Source organism: Dermochelys coriacea, chromosome 7 (genome assembly GCF_009764565.3).
Source record: "Dermochelys coriacea isolate rDerCor1 chromosome 7, rDerCor1.pri.v4, whole genome shotgun sequence".
Taxonomy (NCBI): Eukaryota; Metazoa; Chordata; order Testudines; family Dermochelyidae; genus Dermochelys; species Dermochelys coriacea.
The window spans coordinates 48545376-48566523 of NC_050074.1; the positions used below are offsets into that span (position 1 = coordinate 48545376).

The 21148-nt window shown below is 57.8% G+C and overlaps 1 protein-coding gene across 7 annotated transcripts; it reads left to right on the forward strand.

The window, feature by feature from the left end:
* The first annotated feature begins 2478 nt into the window (after positions 1–2478).
* HYAL2 (hyaluronidase 2) lies at positions 2479–20729 on the forward strand. Of its 7 annotated transcripts, XM_043518359.1 has the most exons (5): positions 9983–10147; positions 10967–11359; positions 11821–12794; positions 18802–18891; positions 19460–20729. In XM_043518359.1, exons 3-5 carry the CDS (start codon positions 11868–11870, stop codon positions 19859–19861), a joined length of 1419 nt encoding a protein of 472 aa, XP_043374294.1. In that variant the 5' UTR covers positions 9983–10147; positions 10967–11359; positions 11821–11867; the 3' UTR covers positions 19862–20729. The 7 variants fall into 7 exon arrangements, with proteins under 7 accessions (XP_038267279.1, XP_038267278.1, XP_038267281.1 ...); XM_038411351.2 differs by lacking the exons at positions 9983–10147; positions 10967–11359 and adding an exon at positions 2479–2903; XM_038411350.2 differs by lacking the exons at positions 9983–10147; positions 10967–11359 and adding an exon at positions 2506–2998.
* The last annotated feature ends 419 nt before the right edge of the window (positions 20730–21148 follow it).

Genomic DNA, 21148 nt, shown 5'->3' on the forward strand with positions numbered 1-21148 from the left:
TGTTCTCAATGGTAGCAGATGACAGAACGAGGAGTAATGGTCTCAAGTTGCAATGGGGGAGGTTTAGATTGGATATTAGGAAAAACTTTTTCACTAAGAGGGTGGTGAAACACTGGAATGCGTTACCTAGGGAGGTGGTAGAATCTCCTTCCTTAGAGGTTTTTAAGGTCAGGCTTGACAAAGCCCTGGCTGGGATGATTTAACTGGGACTTGGTCCTGCTTTGAGCAGGGGGTTGGACTAGATGACCTTCTGGGGTCCCTTCCAACCCTGATATTCTATGATTCTATGATTCTAAGATGCATGGGTATCATGCTGATGGAGGTCCTGCATAAATGGATGGATGGGGATAGAGACAGAGACTTGGTTGGGGGTCATTCAGAAAGGGGGCAGATTCTCTTTGGGTGCCTTGACAGCCATCACTCATGTGGCTCAGGCGGAGGGGAGCTTGGGTTAAATGTGGCTTTAGGCATCAGCCATTAGATTCTAGGGGCCCATACTGGGTGGTGGGGGGGAAGGACCCTCCGTCTGAAGGAACACGATGACAGCCATGCCACCCCAGGCTGCTGAGGAAGGTGAGTTCTTTCTCCATGGAGCAGCCTGGCTAACCTTTGAGTGTCATGGGAGCTTGACCTCTACTAGGTCCCACCAGGTCCATTCCACCCTAAGGCCAGAACAGATCTCTACAGTTTCTTTTCCTGGCCCCAGCCCAGCAGAGCTCAGGGCAGGAAACCTGTATTGTTCCTGGTTCTAGAAAGCTGCTGAGTCACCACGGTGAGGCCGGAAACGGGAGGCACGAAGGGCTGACCCAGCAGCTCCATGAGCAACCCATGAGCAACCCAAGCGCTCAGCGGCGATGCAGTGACAGGCAGAGGAAATTCCCCCCCCCGCCCCGAAATGCCAGCGTTCCCTGGGACCACAGCCATGATGCTCCCTGGGAGCACTGTGCTCGTTCTGTCCTGCTGCTCCTTCACCTGCCCCTCGCATCTCCCTGCTAGCCGAGGGATTCCGGCAGCACCCATGTACCCTGGTCTAGGAATAGCAAACAGCCCCTCCGGCAACTGCTCCTTAGTGCTGAACTGTAACTGTGCCATGCTTGGGAACAAACTGGAACTAAAGCTACAGTTGCAGAGTTCCAGCAATTTTCCCTTCTAAGGCAACAAGGCCTGAGAAGATGGCCGCCCCACTCCCGTCTGCCACATACCGAGTCCCACCAATTCTAGGCCAGCCCAGACAAGGATCAAATCCCCTGACACCATCTCAGGACACATCCCAGGGTCCTGCAAATTCCCTATACAGCCTCAGTCTGGGCCCAGGAGAGTGTCTTGGGGACATTCCCCCACCCCCACATCGCTGGCGACTGCAGAACATCTTTGGGCCAGCTCCGGCATGTGCTTTTGTGGGAAAGTCTTTGTCATTTCTAACGTCCTTTATGGGGTTTAGCACCTGTGAAGAAGACGGGGCACCTGCGCCATTGTGCCCCGCCAGATCTCCATGGCACACCTGCCGGTGTTCCACGAACAACCGGCAAGGGACCTCTGCGCCAGCCCCAGAATGTGGCTCCTGTATTGGCCCTGCACCCACGTGCAGTTCAGCTTAGGGGGCAATGGTGGCTAGTCTCTCTGGCATCCTCTAACAGTGTAGGCTCCAGTCCCCTTGCCCGCAGACGGTGCTCTCCAGTCCTGCTGGAGTCAGGCAGACCTGGAAGCGGGGGAAGAATCATTCAAGGGGAGCAGAACCTTCCCACACATCCAGGTGGTACCAGACACACCCACAGAGCACAGCTTGGGGGCACTATGCCAGGCCCAGCTGCTCTGCAGTGCCACCTACAAGTTGGGAGGGGTGCACATTGGAGCCAAGAGTCTGGAGAGCTTTCGGGTGACTCTTGTTGCAGTATTTCCTCTTTGGGTGGGGCAGGTGGCAACCTCAGAACAGCAGGAACAGGATGGGAAGCGGCGCTCGATCCAGCCCGTGCTAAGCCCCGACCTTGCCCCGTCGGCAGGGTTGGGGGAAGCTGGGCTGGTGCATGATGGAACGGCAGCAATCGCCTTGAGTTGCAAGTGGAAACAAACGCAGGGGAGATCCCCTGAGCCCTTGCTGACCTCTGAGCCACCCTCCCTCCAATCTCTGAGCTTTCCGAGACCTTGTGGTTGCTGAGCAGGGACTGCACAGCTTCCCTTTCCATTTACCAGCAGGAAATGACAGGTTTCAGAGTAGCAGCCGTGTTAGTCTGTATTCGCAAAAAGAAAAGGAGTACTTGTGGCACCTTAGAGACTAACAAATTTATTAGAGCATAAGCTTTCGTGAAAAAAAAAATTTTTTCCACCAGATGCATCCGATGAAGTGAGCTGTAGCTCACGAAAGCTTATGCTCTAATAAATTTGTTAGTCTCTAAGGTGCCACAAGTACTCCTTTCAGCAGGAAATGAGGCTCGGTTCCGGGAGAAAGGCCTTCCAAGCTAGGGGGGAGTCTAGGGGGACAAAGGGGTGGGGACTGGCTAAGGCACATAAGGCAGCTCCATTGGGGTGGGTGAGAACTGGGGAGCGCACACCTCCCTGGACTGCAGAGATTGAGAATGTGCACCTCTGGAGAGGGGGACCGAGCCTAGGAGAGCTGAGAAGGAGAGAGAGAAATTGGGAGACAAAGCCCCAGGAATCCCAGCCTCTGGATGGCACAGCCCAGGAAGCATCTCTGTCCAATCCGGACCCTTTGGACTGTTTGGAGATCCCCTGCCTGGGTCAAAACTCTCCTCCTCGCCAGCTCCGTCGTTCATTTATTTCTCCCTTCCTTCGCTGGGTGCAGCCATCTGTGAGGGGTTTCCCCCAGTGTGGACCGATCTCTCTACCATACCCTTCCCTGTGCCAACATTGCTGCTGCCACCCGGAGCCACAGAAAGCTAAGCCAGGTGGGTGAGTAATTTTTTATACTGTGGGAGGGTGAAGGGACCTGCTTTGCCTGGAGAGAATAACGGGCTAGGACGGACCTAGCAATAGAAACGAGGTAAGGAAAGGAGTGGTAAGAGCAGGGAGTTGGGATACCTCGGTTCTCTTCCCAGTTCTGGAAGGGAAGTGGGGCGTTTAATGGTGAGAATGTGGGGCGGGGGTGGAAATTATGACTCCTGGGTCCTATTCCCAGTTCTGGAAGGAAAGTGTGTGGGGAGGGATCAAACAGTGAGAATGGGGAGAGGGGCAATGTGTGTTAGGACTCCTGAGGTCTATTCCCAGCTCCATCACATGCTCATTCTGATAGTGTTACCTAGTGGCTGGTGCATTGGGCTAGGTATTGGAAGAGCTGGATTCTAGACCTGGCTCTGCTGCTGGCCTGCTGCATGATCATGTCAAGTCGCTTCCTCTCTCCATGCCTCAGTTTCCCCATCTATAAAATGGGGCTAATGATACTGACTGATCTCCCAGAGGGGTTCTGTGAGTAAATGAATGTCCACAAAGTGCTATGACTCCCTCCAATGTGTGGTGCAAGGAAACATCCAGTGTTAATCATTAGAGGGGCCGCAGGAGGCTAGCAAAAGATCTGATCCTGCCCCAATGCCAGGGGTAGGAGACAAGACTTAATGCACTAACCCGGAGCGTGAGGGGGGATCTATCAGTGCCATGTGCTAGAAGAACCCCGGCCAGCTGTCCCAGAGAGGAGTAGAACATCCAATGACCTGCAATGTTCATTATGCTCTTCTAAATGAGTTTGGGCACCTGCTCAGTGCCCTGCCTCCATGCCAGGTGTGTGGCAGAAACCTCCCCTATATAGAGTAGTCCTGGCTAGGACCTTACACTGCTGAGGGTGAATCTGAGCCAAGGGCGTTGCTCAGGGAGTTTCATGGTAAATGTGTTTGCCAGTGTACGCCCAGCATGGGCAGAAGCAGTGCCAGGCATCTCACACACCGCTCCCTGCCAAGGTGCCTCAGCCTCTGGGATGAGCAGGGAGGTTGGCTCTGTGACCCAGTAAGTCCTCAGCCTTTCTGCAGCAACTAAAAGCTGGTGGGCTGTTGGCATTGTGACGGGCCCATAGGAATGACACCATACAAACTCATGTCACACAAGCCAGTGACTAGCCATCAGGTGGGGACATCCTTTGGCTGCCCACGTGCCACTGCTTGGAACAACCAACCCCAAGGGTCAATGAGAGGGCGGTTTGATCAATGGTGCGGCAGGTTCGGACACCGTGGGGCAGGCAAGTGAGAGGTTCTGGAGAGAGCATCTTGCTCTGGTAGGGCTGAGGACTGCATGACGTGCAGCAGAGATCAGCTGGAGCTGAGAGGCTACAGCTGCAATGCACTAGAGCCGTGTGTGGCAGCAAGACCCTGTGAGTAGGATGTGGCGCTGGGGAGCTGGGTTCAGGACCTGGCTCTGTCACCCACTTGCTATGTGTCTTTGGGTAACTCTTAGTGCCTCAGTTTCCCCATCTGTGCAATGGTGATAGTGACCCCCACCTTTGCAAAGGGCTTTGTGATCTATATTGTTAGTATGATAACATGAGACTTGGTAACTGGAAGGATACAGGAGCTGTGGGTCCCAGGCTGTGGTTTGAGTGTGTGTGGAAAGTAAGGGGGGGGGGGGAAATATGTGTGTGTACGCTGGTTCTGTATCCAGACCAGAGTACTTAGCACGGACTTGCTAGCTTAGTTTCATAGATTCATAGATACTAAGGTCAGAAGGGACCATTCTGATCATCTAGTCCAACCTCCTGCACAGTGCAGGCCACAGAATCTCACCCACCCACTCCTACGAAAAACCTCACCTATGTCTGAGCTATTGAAGTCCTCAAATCGTGGTTTAAAGACTTCAAGGAGCAGAAAATCCTCCCTCAAGCTCCAGAGGAAGGCGAAAAACCTCCAGGGCCTCTTCCAATCTGCCCTGGAGGAAAATTCCTTCCCGACCCCAAATATGGCGATCAGCTAAACCCTGAGCATATGGGCAAGATTCACCATCCAGATATTACAGAAAATTCTTTCCTGGGTAACTCAGATCCCATCCATCTAATATCCCATTTCAGGGGATTAGGCCTATTTACCCTGAATATTTGAAGATCAATTAATTACCAAATTCACATTATCCCATCATACCATCTCCTCCATAAACTTATCGAGTAGAATCTTAAAGCCAGATAGATCTTTTGCCCCCACTACTGGGGCAAATGGGACAACTGTCTCATTTACATGTTTCCAGGACTAAAACAGAGGAGGCACTGTCCAGAAAAGTGAGAGTGCTAGACACAGAACAGTTCCCAGCCACTCCTCTCCCAGCCTCTCCCAGCAGGGGCGCTGTAGGGAGTGGGGCAGGAGTGCTGGCTGGGGGGAGTGGAAGTGTTGAGGAGGCCTTGTTTCACGCTCCTCTCTGGACTGCTGGTGAGTGTCTCATGCTTCCAACCTGGAACACACCCGGCTTCCTGCATTTCTTCCTGGCTGTTCCCTCATGCCAGGCACATGGATTTCCCGGCCCGTCAAGAAGCTGGATGGGCTGCGTGTATCATCTCCTCCATCATCCCCAGCTTGGGTTGCTTTGCTTTGTTCCCAGCAAGGAGGCATGGAATGATAATCCTACGCTGCAGCCATTGCGCAGTGTTACACCCGCGGGGCAGACCCCCGGGCAGAACGGCATCCCTTAGTGACAGTCAGCCTTGGCCCCTGTAGAGACCTGGCCTAACATGGGGTGGAGGCAATTGGGGTCTGTAATGGGGGTGGTGGGCAGGGGGAATTGGAGTCTGTAGTGGGGGTGGTGGACAAGGGGAACTGGGGTCTGTAATGGGGGAGGGGGAAATTGGGGCCTGTAATGGTGGGGTGTAGCTCTGGGCAGGGGGGAGGGGAAGTGTGGACGTGGTTGGCATAGCTGGTGGTGTGTATCCATCCTGAATTGGCTGCCTATACTCATGTGCAGGGCTTGGGGTTGGGCTGACAAAGCCCCCAGCTCCCGGAACGTGGGCTGGCTGGCCTCGTTGCTGGGAGCTGCCCCACTGCTGCCTCCTGAGCCCTTTGTGTGGAACAAAGCCCCAAGCTCCACAGCCAGCTCCTCTGGGAGTCCCCATTGTTTGGCTGGCCTGGCCCCTGCCTCAGCCTAGCCCCAGTGCCTTCCCCTTCTCCCTCCTCCCGCTGGGAGCTCACCCCCACCCTGAACTGCAGAGCCTAGCTCTCCAAGGACCTTTTGGGCCTCACCCCCTTGGCCCTCCCCAGCACAGGGGCTTGGGGCCTGTGATCAGATTACAGATCAGCCGCCCTTCATTTCCTCTGCCGCTGGAGATCCATCTCAGCTGGTCCAGCTCTCCTCCCTGTTGTTATTCCCTGGTCTTGGGCCTCACATGATGGGCATGCACTGCCAGAACCCACCCACTGCTGCTCAGAGGGCATTGCTGGTACCACTCTGCCCTGATGATTCTGGCACCTGCTGTAGGGAGTGGGTCAGGAGCACTGGCTTTGGGGAGAGCACCCAGCTACTCCAGCCTCTCCCAGCAGGAGGTGCTGTGGGGAACAGGGCAGGAACACTGGCTGTGGGGGGCCCTCCCAGCTATTCCAGTCCAGCCTCTCCCAGCAGAGGGTGCTGTGGGGAGGGGGGAGGAGCGCTCGGTGTTGGGAGAGCTCCCTGCTACTTCAGCCCCAGCCTCTCCCAGCAGGAGGCGCTGTGAAGAGGGGGCAGGAGCGCTGGCTGTGGGGGGGATCTGTGGGGTGAGCTCCCAGCTACTCCAGCCCCAGCCTCTCCCAGCAGGGGGCACTGTGGGGAGGGGCAGGAGTGCTGGGTATGTGGGGAGCTCCCAGTTACCAGACCTGGCCTCTCCCAGCAGGAGCAGTAAAGAGTGGGGAGGTAGCAGTGCTTGTCTGTGGGGTGGCTGCTTGTTAAGAACAGCCCTAAGGTATCCCTCCATTTGTGTAACCAGCGAGTAACGCCTGGGGTGGGAGTGGATCTTCTCTACCTTACCCTGTGGGGAGGGGCGGTAGTGGGGGTTCTTATCACGGCTGTCACTAGTTGGCCTCATCCTGTTTGCTTGTTCGGACTCATGCACACGGGAAGTTCTAGCAGTAGAAGCTAGAGTGAATTTAAACCACTGTAAGCCCACATGTGGACAGCCAAAGGGAGCTAAGCTAAACCAGAAGCAGACACTTCTGGACTAAGCATATGTGGTCAAACTCCCCATGTAGACAAGCCCTTAATTACTTTACCCACAGTGTCTTGTAAGTGGCTCACACGTGGGTGGAAATGCAGGGCCCGGCTAAAAGCAAGCCCTAAGGTTATTCCCCTGGTGCCCTGCAAACCCAGTGGAGGAAGGAAGGGGAGGTGCCCAGGCCAGCTGGCAGTGCAATCATAAAACTGCATTGGATTGTGGAGGTGTGAGATTGGGGCTGTGGCGACAGCCCTGGAGCTCAAAGGCCTCTGGTTGCTTGCAGCCAAGATACAGCATGGGCAGCGGCAGGGCAAACAGCCCCCATATCACCCGCATGCCTAAGCCCCACCCTGCAGAGACCAACCTCTATGTGTGAGACAGGGGCGTCCGCTAGAGGACAGCAAAAGCATTCAATACGATCCCCTTGGACCCACCCTAACTTTGAGGGAAGCTGCTACTGTAGATGGGCCCAAACCATTTGAGAACTGGGGCCCGGTCGTGCACCCTGTAATGGTGTCCCCAATGATCTCGTCCTGCTATCCCCATTTGCAGCAGCAATCCTGGATGGATCAGGAGGGATCTGCAGTGGGCAACCTTGGTCAGCCTGTGGGCCATTTCGCTAGTGCAGAGGGACCCTGCGGCCGACTCAGCCCTCGGTCTCACTGCTGGGAGTGCCAGCAGGTTTGGTGGCAGTGGGTGTCACATAGATATCAGCCCATTTGGAAGTGGACTGGGACATCCCTCCACATCTAATTCATGGCCAACAGGCCACTGATCAGCCACCCCACGCCAAGGCTCTTTGGTCTCCTTTGACCTGGGCTGGGTTATGGAACTAGGGATCTAGAGGTGAAAGACTCCATCTCCATCCCCAGAGCCATCCCAGTCCCCAGTGCCGTAGGTGATTGAAGGCACTTTTTGGAGGCTTTAATCAATAAGGAATCCAGCGTGCGGCACGGTCTCTTTAACCCCCATGTTCCTGCTCACAGTCCAGGGCTCCCAGAGAGGAGTGTTCAAGCAAAGTGTAAAGCTTTAGAGACATCCTGAGCTGACAAGCACCATTCCTGCCCCTGGTGGTGGCACTCTCAGCAGAGAGACTTGGGACATCATGGGGTCTCAAGGCCCTTCTGGGACAGGGTTGAGGCCTGCTGGCCCAGTGGTATGGGGAAAGCAGGAGCTCTGTTACATAGTTAGATAGAAGCCTGATTTCCAGAGACGAGGAAAACCCACGACTGCAGCTGAACTCAACCAGGGCTGATCACTCAGCATCCCGTGTCTGCAGGTTCCCCAGATGGCACCATACACCAGCCAGCCGCCAAACTCAGACAAGCCCCATTGAACCCCTGAGTGCTGTCGGCTTCTGCGATCATGAGAACATGCAAATAACCTCGTGGTGGGAGAAGATCCAGCCGCTTGGCCTTCTGGCTCTGAAGAGCTGGTTTTGATTGAGCTCTAGTGGCACTTTGGAAGGGCTCCAGAACGCCGGCTGGCTGGAACGCGCCAGCCATTTGGCATGCCAAGCCCTGCCCTGGCAGCCAGTTGCCAGAGCTCTGGGGGAGCCATTGAACCCAGCAGACTGGCGGGCGCATTCCTGGGAAGGAAAATGGCCCTCCCGAGACAATGGCCATTCACTGGGGCTGACATTGTTCCCCCAGCAGATGTTTATGTAGAGTCCATAACAAAACAAATGTTCCGAGGGATTCCCAGCCGTTGACATAACAACCGCTTTGTGACTTGATCAGAGAACCAGTGCCCCCAAGTCAATCCTTATACCAGTGATTCTCAAACTTTTGTACTGGTGACCCCTTTCACATAGCAAGCCTCTGAATGCGACCCCCCTTATAAATGAAAAACACATTTTTATATGTTTCAGAGTAGCAGCCGTGTTAGTCTGTATTCGCAAAAAGAAAAGGAGGACTTGTGGCACCTTAGAGACTAACACATTTATTTGAGCATAAGCTTTCGTGAGCTACAGCTCAATGCATCCAATTAAGTGAGCTGTAGCTCACGAAAGCTTATGCTCAAATAAATTTGTTTGTCTCTAAGGTGCCACAAGTCCTCCTTTTCTTTTTACATTTTTATATATTTAACACCATTATAAATGCTGGAGGAAAAGCGCGATTTGGGGTGGAGGCTGACAGTTTGTGACCCCCCCATGTAATAACCTCATGACCCCCAAATGGTCCTGACCCCCCATTTGAGAACCCCTGCCTTGTAGCAAGTCCGGCCGGGCGAGGGCGAGGCAGCAGGCATGCCTACCCCATTGTCTGCAGCTCCCGAAGAAAACAGGCTCCGAACACTGGAATCGTGGAGGACTCCAGGGCTGGGGCAGCCGGGACCCCACACACACAGCCAGCCAGCCAGCGCCCTCTGCCCCGCTACCCACAGCGCCCCCTGCTGGGAGAGGCTGGAACTGGAGCAACCAGGACCGCCCCCAGCCAGTGCTCCTGCCCCCTCCCCACAGCGCCCCCTGCTGGGAGAGGCTGGGGCTGAAGTAGCTGGGAGCCCCCCCACAGCCAGTGACCCTCTCCACCTTCCCACAGCGCCCCCTGCGGGCAGAGGCCGGCACTGAAGCAGTTCGCCGCTCCCCTAACTGCCGCCCTGTGCGGGCTCCCTTGGCCCGGCAGCTCCCCCGGCCCCGCCCTGCCCCGGGGCGCGCCGCCCCCTGCAGGTCAGTAGCAAGCGGCGCTCGGCCTGCCAAGCCAGCCGGGCTGTACCAAGTGTCTCCTGCCGGCTGGGGAAGGGGGTCAGGACGAGTGCACATAAAAACAACGGTCCCCGTTGCCACGGAGCGTTAGAAACGGCGCAGACCGAGCCAGGGACCGCAGGACTTCCCTCCCGCTTCCGGCCGGCCGCGCGCGCTGAGCCGGTGCCTCCCTGGGGGCCCGGGTCCAGAGGGATTCCCCCTCCCCTCAGGCTCGCATTGGGCCGCTCCAGCCGCTGGGCTTTTAAAGGGGCTGCCGAGGCCGGCAGTGGCGAGCGGGGTGGTGTTGGGCTCGTGGCCCTGTAAAAGGGGCGCGCTGGGGGGGTGATGGGGGAGCGGAGCCCCAGGTGAGTGCGCGCCCGGAGCGCAGGGGAGCTGCTGGGGCCCGCTCGGGGCTGGGCGAGCAGGGAACTTTCCCAGCGACCGGGGCGGGGAGCGGCAGCGCTGGGGGGCACGAAGCGCTCCCACCGGCCCGGTTCCGGCGCGGGGGCTGCCGATCCCCTCCGCGGCCCGGCGAGCGTCCCGCTCTGGAGCGGAGCCCGGGTGGCTGGGAAGGGTCCCCTGTTCCCCGCTTGCCCTGCCCCGCTCCGGCAGCTCGCGGTCTCGATCCCGGCGTGCGGCTTGGCTGGGGGTCCGGCGAGGCGGGCCGCCGGCAACTCGCCCGCCTGGGGAGCTGGTAACTCCGGGGAGCCCCGGACGCGCCGCTCCGCGGAGTCCCTCGGCCGGCTCTGCGCCGTGCTGTGATTTGTGCCGCTCGCCGGCCGGCCGGGCTGGGAGCGGATCTGTCCTCGCTGCGGCGCCGCTGCTGGGGGCTGCTCTGCGCGGCTTTGTGCGAGCGCCTGCTTTGCTGACACCCACATTTTTCTCTCCCCCCGCCCCCCAGCTTTGCTATCTGATCTCCGGCTCTTGCTCCCCACCGAGCGGCTGGCCTCGCAGGCTATTGCAATGGAAAAAAGTTCGCGGCGCGCCGCAGCTCGCGCGAAGCCTGTTGCTCAGTGCGCGGAGCTGCCGAACAAAAGGTGGCCTGGCTGGGACATCTCGGCGGAGCTGCGGCGGGGGCCTGGGGGTCGCACGGGGGAGAGGGAGGGATCGGTCGGGAACAAAGCGTGTCTGACCCACCGGCTGCGCTGATGAGCGAAGGCCCGCACATTCTTGGGATGTTTCAGGGCTTCAAACCTCCGGCGTGGGGCCTGATCCTGCCGGTTTACCGCCAGCGTCAATCCGGAGTGACTCGACCCGAGTGGTCGCGGTCGGCGCCACGTGTGGGAGAGATCGGAGCCAGGCCCTAAGTTGCGAGCTCCCTTCCAGGGAGGTTACGTGCCTGCTGTGTGGTGGGGCCCGGCTCTGGCTGGTGGGACTGTCAAGAAAGCGATGCTGGAATTGCAGCACTGGAGCTGAGCTCTGGGGCTGGGGAGGCTGCTCAGCCTGCTGTGCTGACAGACCTGGGTCTGGGACTGCTCTCAGCCCTGTACCGCTGCTGGTGCTGGAGGGCTTTGTGGCTGGAAGCTTCCCCTCCTAAGGCCGAGTCTCTGCTGCCCATCGAGTTGTACTGCGCTCAGGTGGGTTGGGGCAGGTCAGGACCAAAGTGCGTTGGCAGAGCCCTGGGAGTTAGCTCCATGGCTGGAACAACAGAGGCTGCCGCAGGTTGGGCTCTCGGGACAGGAAGGCTGGTCTGGGGTCTGAGATGCTAGGCGGAAAGGTAGGAGATCTGGGTTCAGTTCCCAGCTCCACTGCAGCCGTCCTGTGTGGCCTCAGGCCAGTCACTTGAGCTTTGTGCTTCAGTTTCCCTTCTGTATTCTCCCCAGCTCGGAGCAGAGATGCACTAATGTTTGTGAGGCGCTCACATGGGGGCCAGTGGTAGACCATTTGAGTACCTCAATGGATTGGAGGGGGGTTGGCAAAGCTGGATTTGTGGGATTGGGCTAGTAGGGGGGCTTCAGGGGCATTGGCAGAACTCTACTGCTAGCGGGGTGGGGGAGTGCCTTTTGCCCTACCCTCTTACAGCCTTTTCCCCCGGCAGGCTGTGACCTGAAGCCATCCTGTGACTGAGCAGCCCAGCGAGAGAGAATGCGGGGAGGCTCTGCGCTGGCAGTGCCATGGCTCTTGCTTCTTGTTGTCACCGGTGGCCATGGGCAGGACAAGAAGCCAACCTTTGCCCCCCTCTTCACCAGGAAGCCCTTCATTGTGGCCTGGAACGCGCCAACCCAGGACTGCAGGCCCCGCTTCAAGGTCCAGCTGGACTTCAGCCTCTTTGACCTGCAGGCCTCTCCCAACGAGGGCTTCGTAGACCAGAACCTCACCATCTTCTACAAGGAGCGCCTGGGCCGCTACCCCTACTATGATGAGCAGCAGGTGGCCGTGAATGGGGGTGTCCCCCAGAACAGCAGCCTCACGGATCACCTGGACCGGCTCCAGGAGGGCATCCGCAAGTACATCCGCTCAGAGGCCAAGGAAGGGCTGGCTGTCATTGACTGGGAGGAGTGGCGGCCCATCTGGATCCGCAACTGGCAGAACAAGGACATCTACCGCAAGAACTCCCGCCAGCTGGTGCTGTTGCGGCACCCCAACTGGCAGGAGGACCTGGTGAACAAGGAGGCCCAGTATGAGTTTGAGAGCTCGGCCCAGGAATTCATGCTCCTCACCCTGCAGCACGCCAAGAGCTACCGACCCAAGCAGCTGTGGGGTTACTACCTCTTCCCGGACTGCTACAACCACGACTACAGCAAGAACCCGGACAGCTACACGGGGCGCTGCCCTGATGTGGAGGAGACACGCAATGACCGTCTGGCCTGGCTCTGGAAGGAGAGCACAGCCCTCTATCCCTCCATCTACCTAGACCAGGTCCTGGCCTCCTCCGAGAATGGCCGCAAGTTTGTGCGCTCGCGGGTTATGGAGGCCCTGCGGATCTCCCACCAGCACCACGATGGCTACTCGCTGCCTGTCTTCGTCTATACCAGGCCCACCTACAGCCGCAAGCTGGATGTGCTGAGCAGGGTAAGGCGGCGCCCGTGTCCCAGGGACTGACCCATTGCTGCCAGAGATGGTGGGGCTAGAACCCTGCTTCTTCCCAGCCCAAACCCAGGCCTCTAACCCTCTGAGGTTAGTGAGTGGGCTCACCACTAGGAGGCAGTGTGATCACACACACTCCCAGTATATTACAGCTAAGGCACCAGAACATACCAAGGGGACAGACTTTTTGCAGTCTTCCAGGCCTCATGTGATCTCCGCCAGGGAGGGTGGGAGGAGCTGGTTCTTCCCACCATCCAAGGCTTTAAACACCAGCTCCCCAAATTCAACCCCAGCTGTGTCTGGTGGCGCTTTATGGGGTAGAGCAGGGTCCTGGTCCCACTTGCCCCTCTGCATCTGAGTGGACTAGCCAGCAGCCCTGTTGCTTGTGGCACCTGGACATAGGGCTCTTGCATGCTGATAGCCAAGTGAGCTGGGACAGGGCGGCTCTGTGGCCCTCCTGGCAGGCTGAGGTGGGAGGAGAGAAGGACAGGCAGTGGAGGTGGGGTGGGGGGAATCTTCCTGTGTTAGCCAGGTGGCTCTATGAGATCACACTCCAGCTCCCTGGTCCTGCCCAGCATTGCCATGGCTGAGGAAGGTTTGGGGATGAGTTCCTGACCTTACAGTGCCCCGCCTGGTGAGGGGAGTGCGGCTGTTGAAATGGGAGCCGTGGCTCTGCCACTGTTCAGGCTAACTGCATGTTGACAGCCGTGACTTCCCCTTTCTGGATCCTGCCCCACAGGGCCCAGCTTCAGGAGGCAGCTGGAAGAAGAGCATGGCTTTGAGCCATCACCTAGAGACAGATTTTTCTCAAGAGCTCAGGTGAAAATCTGGTGCCTGAACTCTCTGGGCCCCAGGTGCAGTGTGGGGGGAAAGGTCCCATGTGGGGGGCATACAGAGCTGTGGTGGGATGCAGTCTGAAATGATCACATTTTGTACTATGCCCCCGTTAGCCAACCCCCCTGCCCAGTGTGGAAGGTCCATGTTGTCACAGGATACCCTCTGCAGTGCTGAGGATCTCCATTGGGAAGTCTGTTTCCTGGTGCCCTGTGGTGTAACTGTCCCTACAAGAGCCTGTGGGGGGGGGGGGCAGCATGATGAGCAGGGGACGAAAGGCAGGAGTGGGAGGGTGGTGCTGGTGCCATTGTTCTGGCCCATCCATGCCTGACCCTTAGTGGCAGGGCCTGCAGATAACCAATAATGGCTTAATGTATGAAACTATTGCAGTCTCTCCCTGTGGGGCAGGGGCGTGTCCAAGCTGTGAGCAGGCAGGCAGAGGCCAGTATCTGCCACGGGGGTGCCCCATTGTCCTGTGGGGGGCTCCAAGCCATGCTGTTGGGCTGACAGGGGTGGGAGTGTTAGATCTGATCCACTCCTGTTGCCAGCCTGATATGGTGATCGAGCGCAGGCTCTGTGGTTCCAGGAGAGCAGTTCCATCAACCTCCCTGCTGATGGGATGGGGCTGTGCCCTGGGTGGGCTCCTCCAGCAGAGCATGGAGGAGCCTCAGGTGCTAGCAGGTGGTGGGTGGGCAAGGCAGGCAGGCACCATGCCCCTTGCAGCAATGGGGGAGGGGTAGGAGGCAACAATCTCCTTTTCTAACTGTTGAGGATGTTGCATGGGGCACCCCACTGAAATGGGGGATGTGGGGGTCTCCCAGCAGTTTTGTAGAAAGGGCCCCCTTATAACAGAACCTGTGTGAATGGACTCAGGTCTGAGCCCTGCTCCACTCTGCACTACCACCCTGCAGGCACTGGGAGAGGAAGCTGAGCCAAGCCCCATGGGACACCTCTCTGTACAGAGACTCTGTGGGATGTTGGTTGCTGAGATGGGGGTGAAAGTGCCACTGGGCCCTGCTGCACCCATCAGCCCATCTATAGCACCCAGTGTGCCAGCTCTGCTGGGCACAGCACCCCATCAGTGACTGAGTAGAAGTCCAGGGGGCCCCGCACAAAGCCAGCTGCTAACATGGCTGGGGCTGCAAAGCCATCTCTCTGGGACGGGCTGGGAGCCGAGGTTCTCGGGGTCCTCATGCTGTCCTGCACAGCTGGGCAGCTCCTGGCTGTATGGGAGGGGGGCCTCTCCACCCCTGGCCTTCTGGGCATGTTGAGGGGGTGGAGATGAGTGGGAGGACACCAGTGACCCAGCTGGGCAGATTCCCCCTGCTCTCGCTGATGTCTGCCAGGGCAGCACATGCCTAAATGCTTCCTCCTGTGTTCTGCTGAGTGCGGTTCCTGGCTGGGGCCGTTTCCCATGGGAAGCACTCTGGGGGCGGAGGGGTCCTTGGGGTGATGGGAGTGGGGTCTCTGTAGGTGGCAGGCTGCTTTGGTGCTAGAGTGCGGCTCCCCTCTTAGGAGAGAGGTCTGATCTTGTGTACAGGGGAGGAAGGACCAGGTGTTCTAATGGCTACAGTGGGAACCGGGTGCCAGGACTTCTGGGTTCTATTCCTGGCTCAGGCTGTGGAGTGGGAGTCTAGTGACGAGAAGAAGAGACTGCAAGCCAGGACTTCTGAGTTCTGTTCTCAATGCTGGCACTTAAATTTTCTGACCTTGAATAAATCCTCTTCTGTCTTTGTGCCTCAGTTTCCATTTCTATAACATGGACACACTAGTCTTCATGGAAGCAGAGAGGGTTAATTATGAGGCATTGGATGCTGGTGTTTGGCAAGTGCCATAGCTTAGGCCCAGCACTGGCATGGAGCAGGGCAGCTGGCTGCTGGCCATTCTCATAAGGAAACTAGGGAAATGGGGTCTAGATAGTATTACGATAAAGTGAATGTGCAACTGGCTGAAAGACAATACTCCATGACTTGCTGTCAGACTGGGAGGGTGCATCTAGTGAGGCCCTGCAGGGATCAGTCCTGGGTCCAGAGCTAGTCAATATTTTCATTAATGACTTGGATGAGGGAGTGGGGAGTTTGCCTATAAAAATATGCAGGGGCCACCAAGCTGGGAGGTGTTGCAAGCCCTTTGGAGGGCAGGATTAGAATTCAAAACAACCTTGACCAATTGAGAATTGGTCTGAAATCAACAAGATGAACTTCAATAAAGACAAGGGTAATGTACTATACTTCTGAAAGAAAAATCAGATGCACAGCTACAAAATGGGGAATAACTGGCTAGGTGGCTATCCTGCTGAAAAGGGTCTGGGGGTTAGAGTGGATCACACTGATGTGGTAGAGTTGCTCTCTTCCCTTCTCTCCCCTCCCCCCCCCCCCCCCCCAGGAGAAGGGGGAAAAAAAAAAGCTAATTTCATTCTGGGATGTTTTAACATGAGTGTCGTGTGGGAGGACATTGTCCTGCTCAGCACTGATGAGGCCTCATCTGAGCACCACGCTTTAGAAAGATGTGGACAAATTGAAGAGAGTCCAGAGAAGAGCAGCAAAAATGATCAAAGGTTTAGAAAACTTGACCTGTGAGGACAGGTTAAAAATTTGGGGCATGTTTCATCTTCAGAAAAGAAGACTGAGTAGGGAGCTGATACCAGTCTTCAAATATGTTAAGGGCTGTTACAAAGAGGCTGGTGATCGATTGTTCTCCATAGTCCCTGACAGAATGACAAAGTAATAACTTCCAAGGGAGGTTGTAGAATCCCTGTCATTGGAGGGTTTTAAAAACAAGTCAGACAAACTCCCATCCGGGCTGCTCTAGGGTGACTTAGTCCTGCCTCAGTGCAGGGGGCTGGACTTGATGGCTTTTTGAGGTCCCTTCCAGCCCAACATTGCTCTGATATCCACTAGTCCAGCATTTCTCAAATGTGGCACTGTGGCCACATGCAGCCACCAGGGGCTTTTCGTGTGGCTACAACAGCCTCCTGGGCAGTGAAGAGGTGGGGAAATCGACCTCTTCCCCCTCTCTCCCTCCCTCCCTGTTGCTCCTGGACGCAGTCCTCTGGACCATCTCTGGAGACAAGTGGGGTACAATGCTGCAGGAGCAAGGTGAGTTCTTGACTCACCTTGATAGGGGGTGGTGGGGCTCAGACTTCAGCCCTGGGGTGGTTGGACAGCAGGCTCCAGTGGCAGGACTCTAGGAACCTAGCCCTGGGTCTGCAGGTACCAACCCTCAGCTCTGGCCATGTGACCCCAGCTTCGGGCTCCAGTCACTGGCTCTGCTCCCAGGTTCCAGCTGCAGAGCTGGCCCTTGGTGCTGACCTCTAGCCCCTGCTGTGTGGGCAGTAGGCTCCGACCCCCAGCTTCAGCCACACGGCCTCTGGCTCTGACCATGCAGCTGTGGGCACTGATCCCCTGGCTCCACGCATGCAGGCTTACCACCCTCTTCCTCTATTTGCCTTGGGCCCCTGCTGTCTCCCCTGGCCCTGCATCCATCACCCCAGGCCCTGACTGCCTCCCCCTCTAACCCCTCCTGCCCCTCCACCATCCAGGGCTTAATTTGTCCTGGGGCTTGCTGAGAAAAGTGATATTAACAAATATCGCAGCCTCCCAGCTAGCTAGTAAGTCTGCTGGGAAAAGTGATATTAACCAACAGACAAATACGACTTTTCACAGCACTATTTTTATTGAGTCTGCAAAAAAACCCACCAACCCTACATAAATATGCACATCTACACATCCAAATCAGTCACTTATTTAAGTATTGTAGGGAAAAGTGTCTGTGGCCACTAGCAAGAGTTGGTGATCACACTCCGAGGCCACCAAAAATTGTGCTGAGAACCCCTGCGCTAACCTCTCAGTGCTGGCTCCAAGTTTGGATGAATGTGATGTGAAAGGACTTTAATAGGCTACAACCCCTTTGTGAGACTAGGATAGCAGGGGGCTGCTGTGGGTCAGGATTGAGGAGCATTGGCAGGGCTGTATGGAGAGAGCCCAGGATGGGGATAGCAAGGGGCTATGGGTTGGGATTGAGGGGCCCTGGCAGAGCTGTGTGCAGGGAGCCCAGGCCTGGGATCTCAGAGGGCTGCAGCAGCTGGGTAAGTGAGCAAGGCCATGGGTAGGGAGGCTGCTCAGAGCCTGGTTCTCAGTCGCTCCACCAGTCCCACTTGCTAGGCAAGTTAATCCTGCAGCCGCCCTCCCCCATCCCAGGCCGGAGCTGAGCTGCACACATGCCCTGCCTCCCACCTCTGGTGCTCTCAGCCCAGCTCCCTGGCTGCTGGCAGCTCCCAGACGCCTCCCTCCTGCCTGGCTTTCAGTGCTTGTTCCATCAGGCCACCTGCTATCTCAGCAGCCCTGGTGGCCAGGCCCAGCCCAGGAACATGCATGCTGGCCTGGGGCAAGGAAGGGAGGGGCAGGAATGTGAGGAGCACAGGGTGGGGATGCTCCACCCCCACCTTGTCTCAAAGTGCCTGCAGTCAGGCTGGGTCTGGCCCTGGGATATCTCTGGTAACTGACAACCTTTAACCCCCAGCTGCTTCATGGACTCTGGGGGTGGGGGTGGGGGTGTGTGGGGGGGGGGAGGGAGACGCTGCTTTCCCTGGTGCTAGAAAGGCAGCCACCTCTGGGGCGGAGCACAGCAGCTGTTCTAACAGCATCCAGCAACAGTAATGGAGAATCCCCAAGGCAGCTGGACTGGGGAAGAGAGGTGGGGAGAGGAGCATTTAGGGAGGTGCAGTGTAGGGAGCTGGGATTTGGGCAGCAGAATTGGGGGGAGGGGCCTAGCAGGAAAAGTACCCTGGGATCTTTAATGGCCTCAGGTGGCAAGGGAGTGTGCCCAAAAGCATCTGCCTCTAGCACCACAGCGGCACTCTAGCGCCACCCAAGAGGCCTCCTGTCCCGGTCCTGGCCAGGCCTAGCCCTGCTCAGAGACTAGCAGAGAGGGCACCTCTCCAGTGCAGCCCAGCTGGAGTCTGAGCACTCTCCCCCCCAACCCAGGGGATTGACTGCTGTGGCACTGCCCTTCCACATGAGCCAGTGGCCTGATCCTCCTGCCCCTGGAGTACCAGGTGGGAGCAGTATGTAGGTTGTTTTGGGGCGCTGCACCTGCCTACCTCCTGCTGCAAGTTTCCACCCTAACCATTGGCCCTGTCTGGATTCCTCCCTGGCAGACGGACCTGGTCTCCACCATTGGCGAGAGTGCTGCCCTGGGGGCGGCTGGTGCCATCTTCTGGGGTGATGCAGACTACACCAAGAGCCAGGTAGGTACAGGGGGAGGACAGCTCCCCCTTCACCCGCAGCAGGGAAGCATCCTCCTGCCACCTGAGCTCTGGTATCAAACATGGGGAGCACCTGGCCTGCTCCTGCCCCCGGTGGAGTCAAAAACTGAAATGGGATTGGGCCCGGTTCCCTGCTGGCATCTGCCTACCGCAGCCTGTGCTGAGTGAGCCAGGGGCTGCGCACAGCATGAGTTGTGGCCTTGCTGGATGCTCCAGTCTGTGCCCATGAGGTCTGAGCATCCCATGGTGCCTGACCCCGGGCAATCAGCGAGGCAGAGGAAGCTGCCCGCCTCCTTGGGGCCCTGCCGATCTTGGCCTGCTTGGCATTTCTGCCTCCTGGCTCAGCCTGGGCACAGGGTAGTGCCACCCCCTGCATGCAGCAATCCCCCTGGGGATCTGAAGGCAGGTGAAGGAACAATGCTAGCGCCTGGCAATGCTGTTGGTGTGCCCTGGTGGGCTTGAGCTGCCCCTGGGTTCCTAGCAGGGCCTGCCATGGCAGGCAGTTCACAGCTGCCCTCTGGCTCTCACTCACCCCTCGTTCCCTTCCCAGAGCACCTGCCAGACCATCAAGGCCTACCTGGAGGAGGAGCTGGGTCACTACATCATCAACGTCACCACGGCAGCCCAGCGCTGCAGCCAGGCGCTGTGCCAGGGCAGGGGGCGCTGCTTGCGCCGGGACAGCACCGCCAACGTCTTCCTCCACCTCAACCCACTCAGCTTCCAGATCCGGCGCCGGGGCGAGGCTGACAGGCAGCAGCCGCTGCTGCGGGCAGAGGGGGAGCTGTCTGCCACTGACACCGCCTACCTACGGACCCACTTCCGGTGCCAGTGTTACCAGGGCTGGCACGGGGACGAGTGCGAGCGGCAGCTGAGCACCCACAACAGTGCAGCCTGCCCAGCCTGTGCCACTCTGGGACTTCTGGTGCTGGGGTTCCTGGCCCGTTTGGACTAGTCTGGCCCCTTACTCAGGTCCTTGTGGCAGTAGGCCGTCTCCTGGTGCTTAGCATGGCAGGGACATGGGCGCAATAGGTGGCACTTGTAGCCAGAGCCCCGCGTGCCCCTCTGTGGGGCAGACAGACTTACAACGCAGGAGCCTTTTGTATTTCGTTTAGTGCCAATGTAGCGGATCTATTGGAGGTGGCCCCCTACTTTTGCCACTGCTGAGGGGGCGAGAGGCCCCTCTAGCCTTCCCTGCTGGCCAGCAGAGTGCCTGCAGCTGTGGGGGTGGGAGATGTTCCTGGGCAGTGATGCAGCAATAGGGGGCAGCCTGCAGCTGGCAGTGCGGGGGGGAAATCTGCTCTGGTGTGGAAATACAAGGGCTATGCCCTGGACTGGCTTCATCCCCCAGGGCCAGGTACCCCCTCCTTCCCTGCTGCTGGGTGTGCCCCAGTGCGGAGCCTGGCCCCATGGTGTGTGGATAGGGGGGTGATCATCCCTTCCCTGGCTCAGCAGAGGGACCGGGGACTGTCAACATGAGCTAAGCTGCACAGAGGGTGTGGGGTGCCCCCCAGAACTACCCTAGGCTTTGTGGGGTGTGGAGGAGAGAGGGGATGGCAGTTGTTCTCCTGTTGTAAGGAGTGGGGTGGATATGAAGTGAGCGAAGGAGTGCTGGGGAGACAAGGCCTAGTGTGACAAATACTGCTGTATGTGTCTGGAAACCCCCCTGGGGGCAGAGTTTATGGACTTGGGGAGGATATGCCCTTCCATGCCCGGGTGAGGTGGGGGCTGGGCTGGGCGCCTGCCGGGAGCCAGCACCCTGCCTTTGTCACTGAGGAAACCAAAGTGCTTTATCTCACCATTAAAGGCGGAATGAGAGCGGGCGGCTGCTGTTTGCTTACGGCGCGGCTCCCCGTTGTCCTGGGAGCAGGGGGCAGCCCCTTTTCCCAAGCCCTGCTGCGGGGGAGGCTAGGGCAGGCGCTCCAGGGGCTTTTGGTTTCCATGGGGTGGATTTGGGGCTGGCACAAAGGGACCAGCTCAGTGTAGGGTGCCCTCCTGGTACAACAGGGCCCCTCTTGGCTGGCACAGTGCCCGAGATAGGGAGGCAACTATAGCTGAGTCAAGTCCGGACCATCCATCTCCCACCCCCCCTACCTATGCTGACAATTCCCTGTTTCTCCTGGCCCCTGGTGTGTGACTCAACAGCCAGCGTGCATGGTACCAAGCACCCTTCCCTCCCTCGCTTACTGAGCTGCCCTCTGTTAGCTCCTGGCACAGGGCAAGGAGACATCTGCCCGTGAGG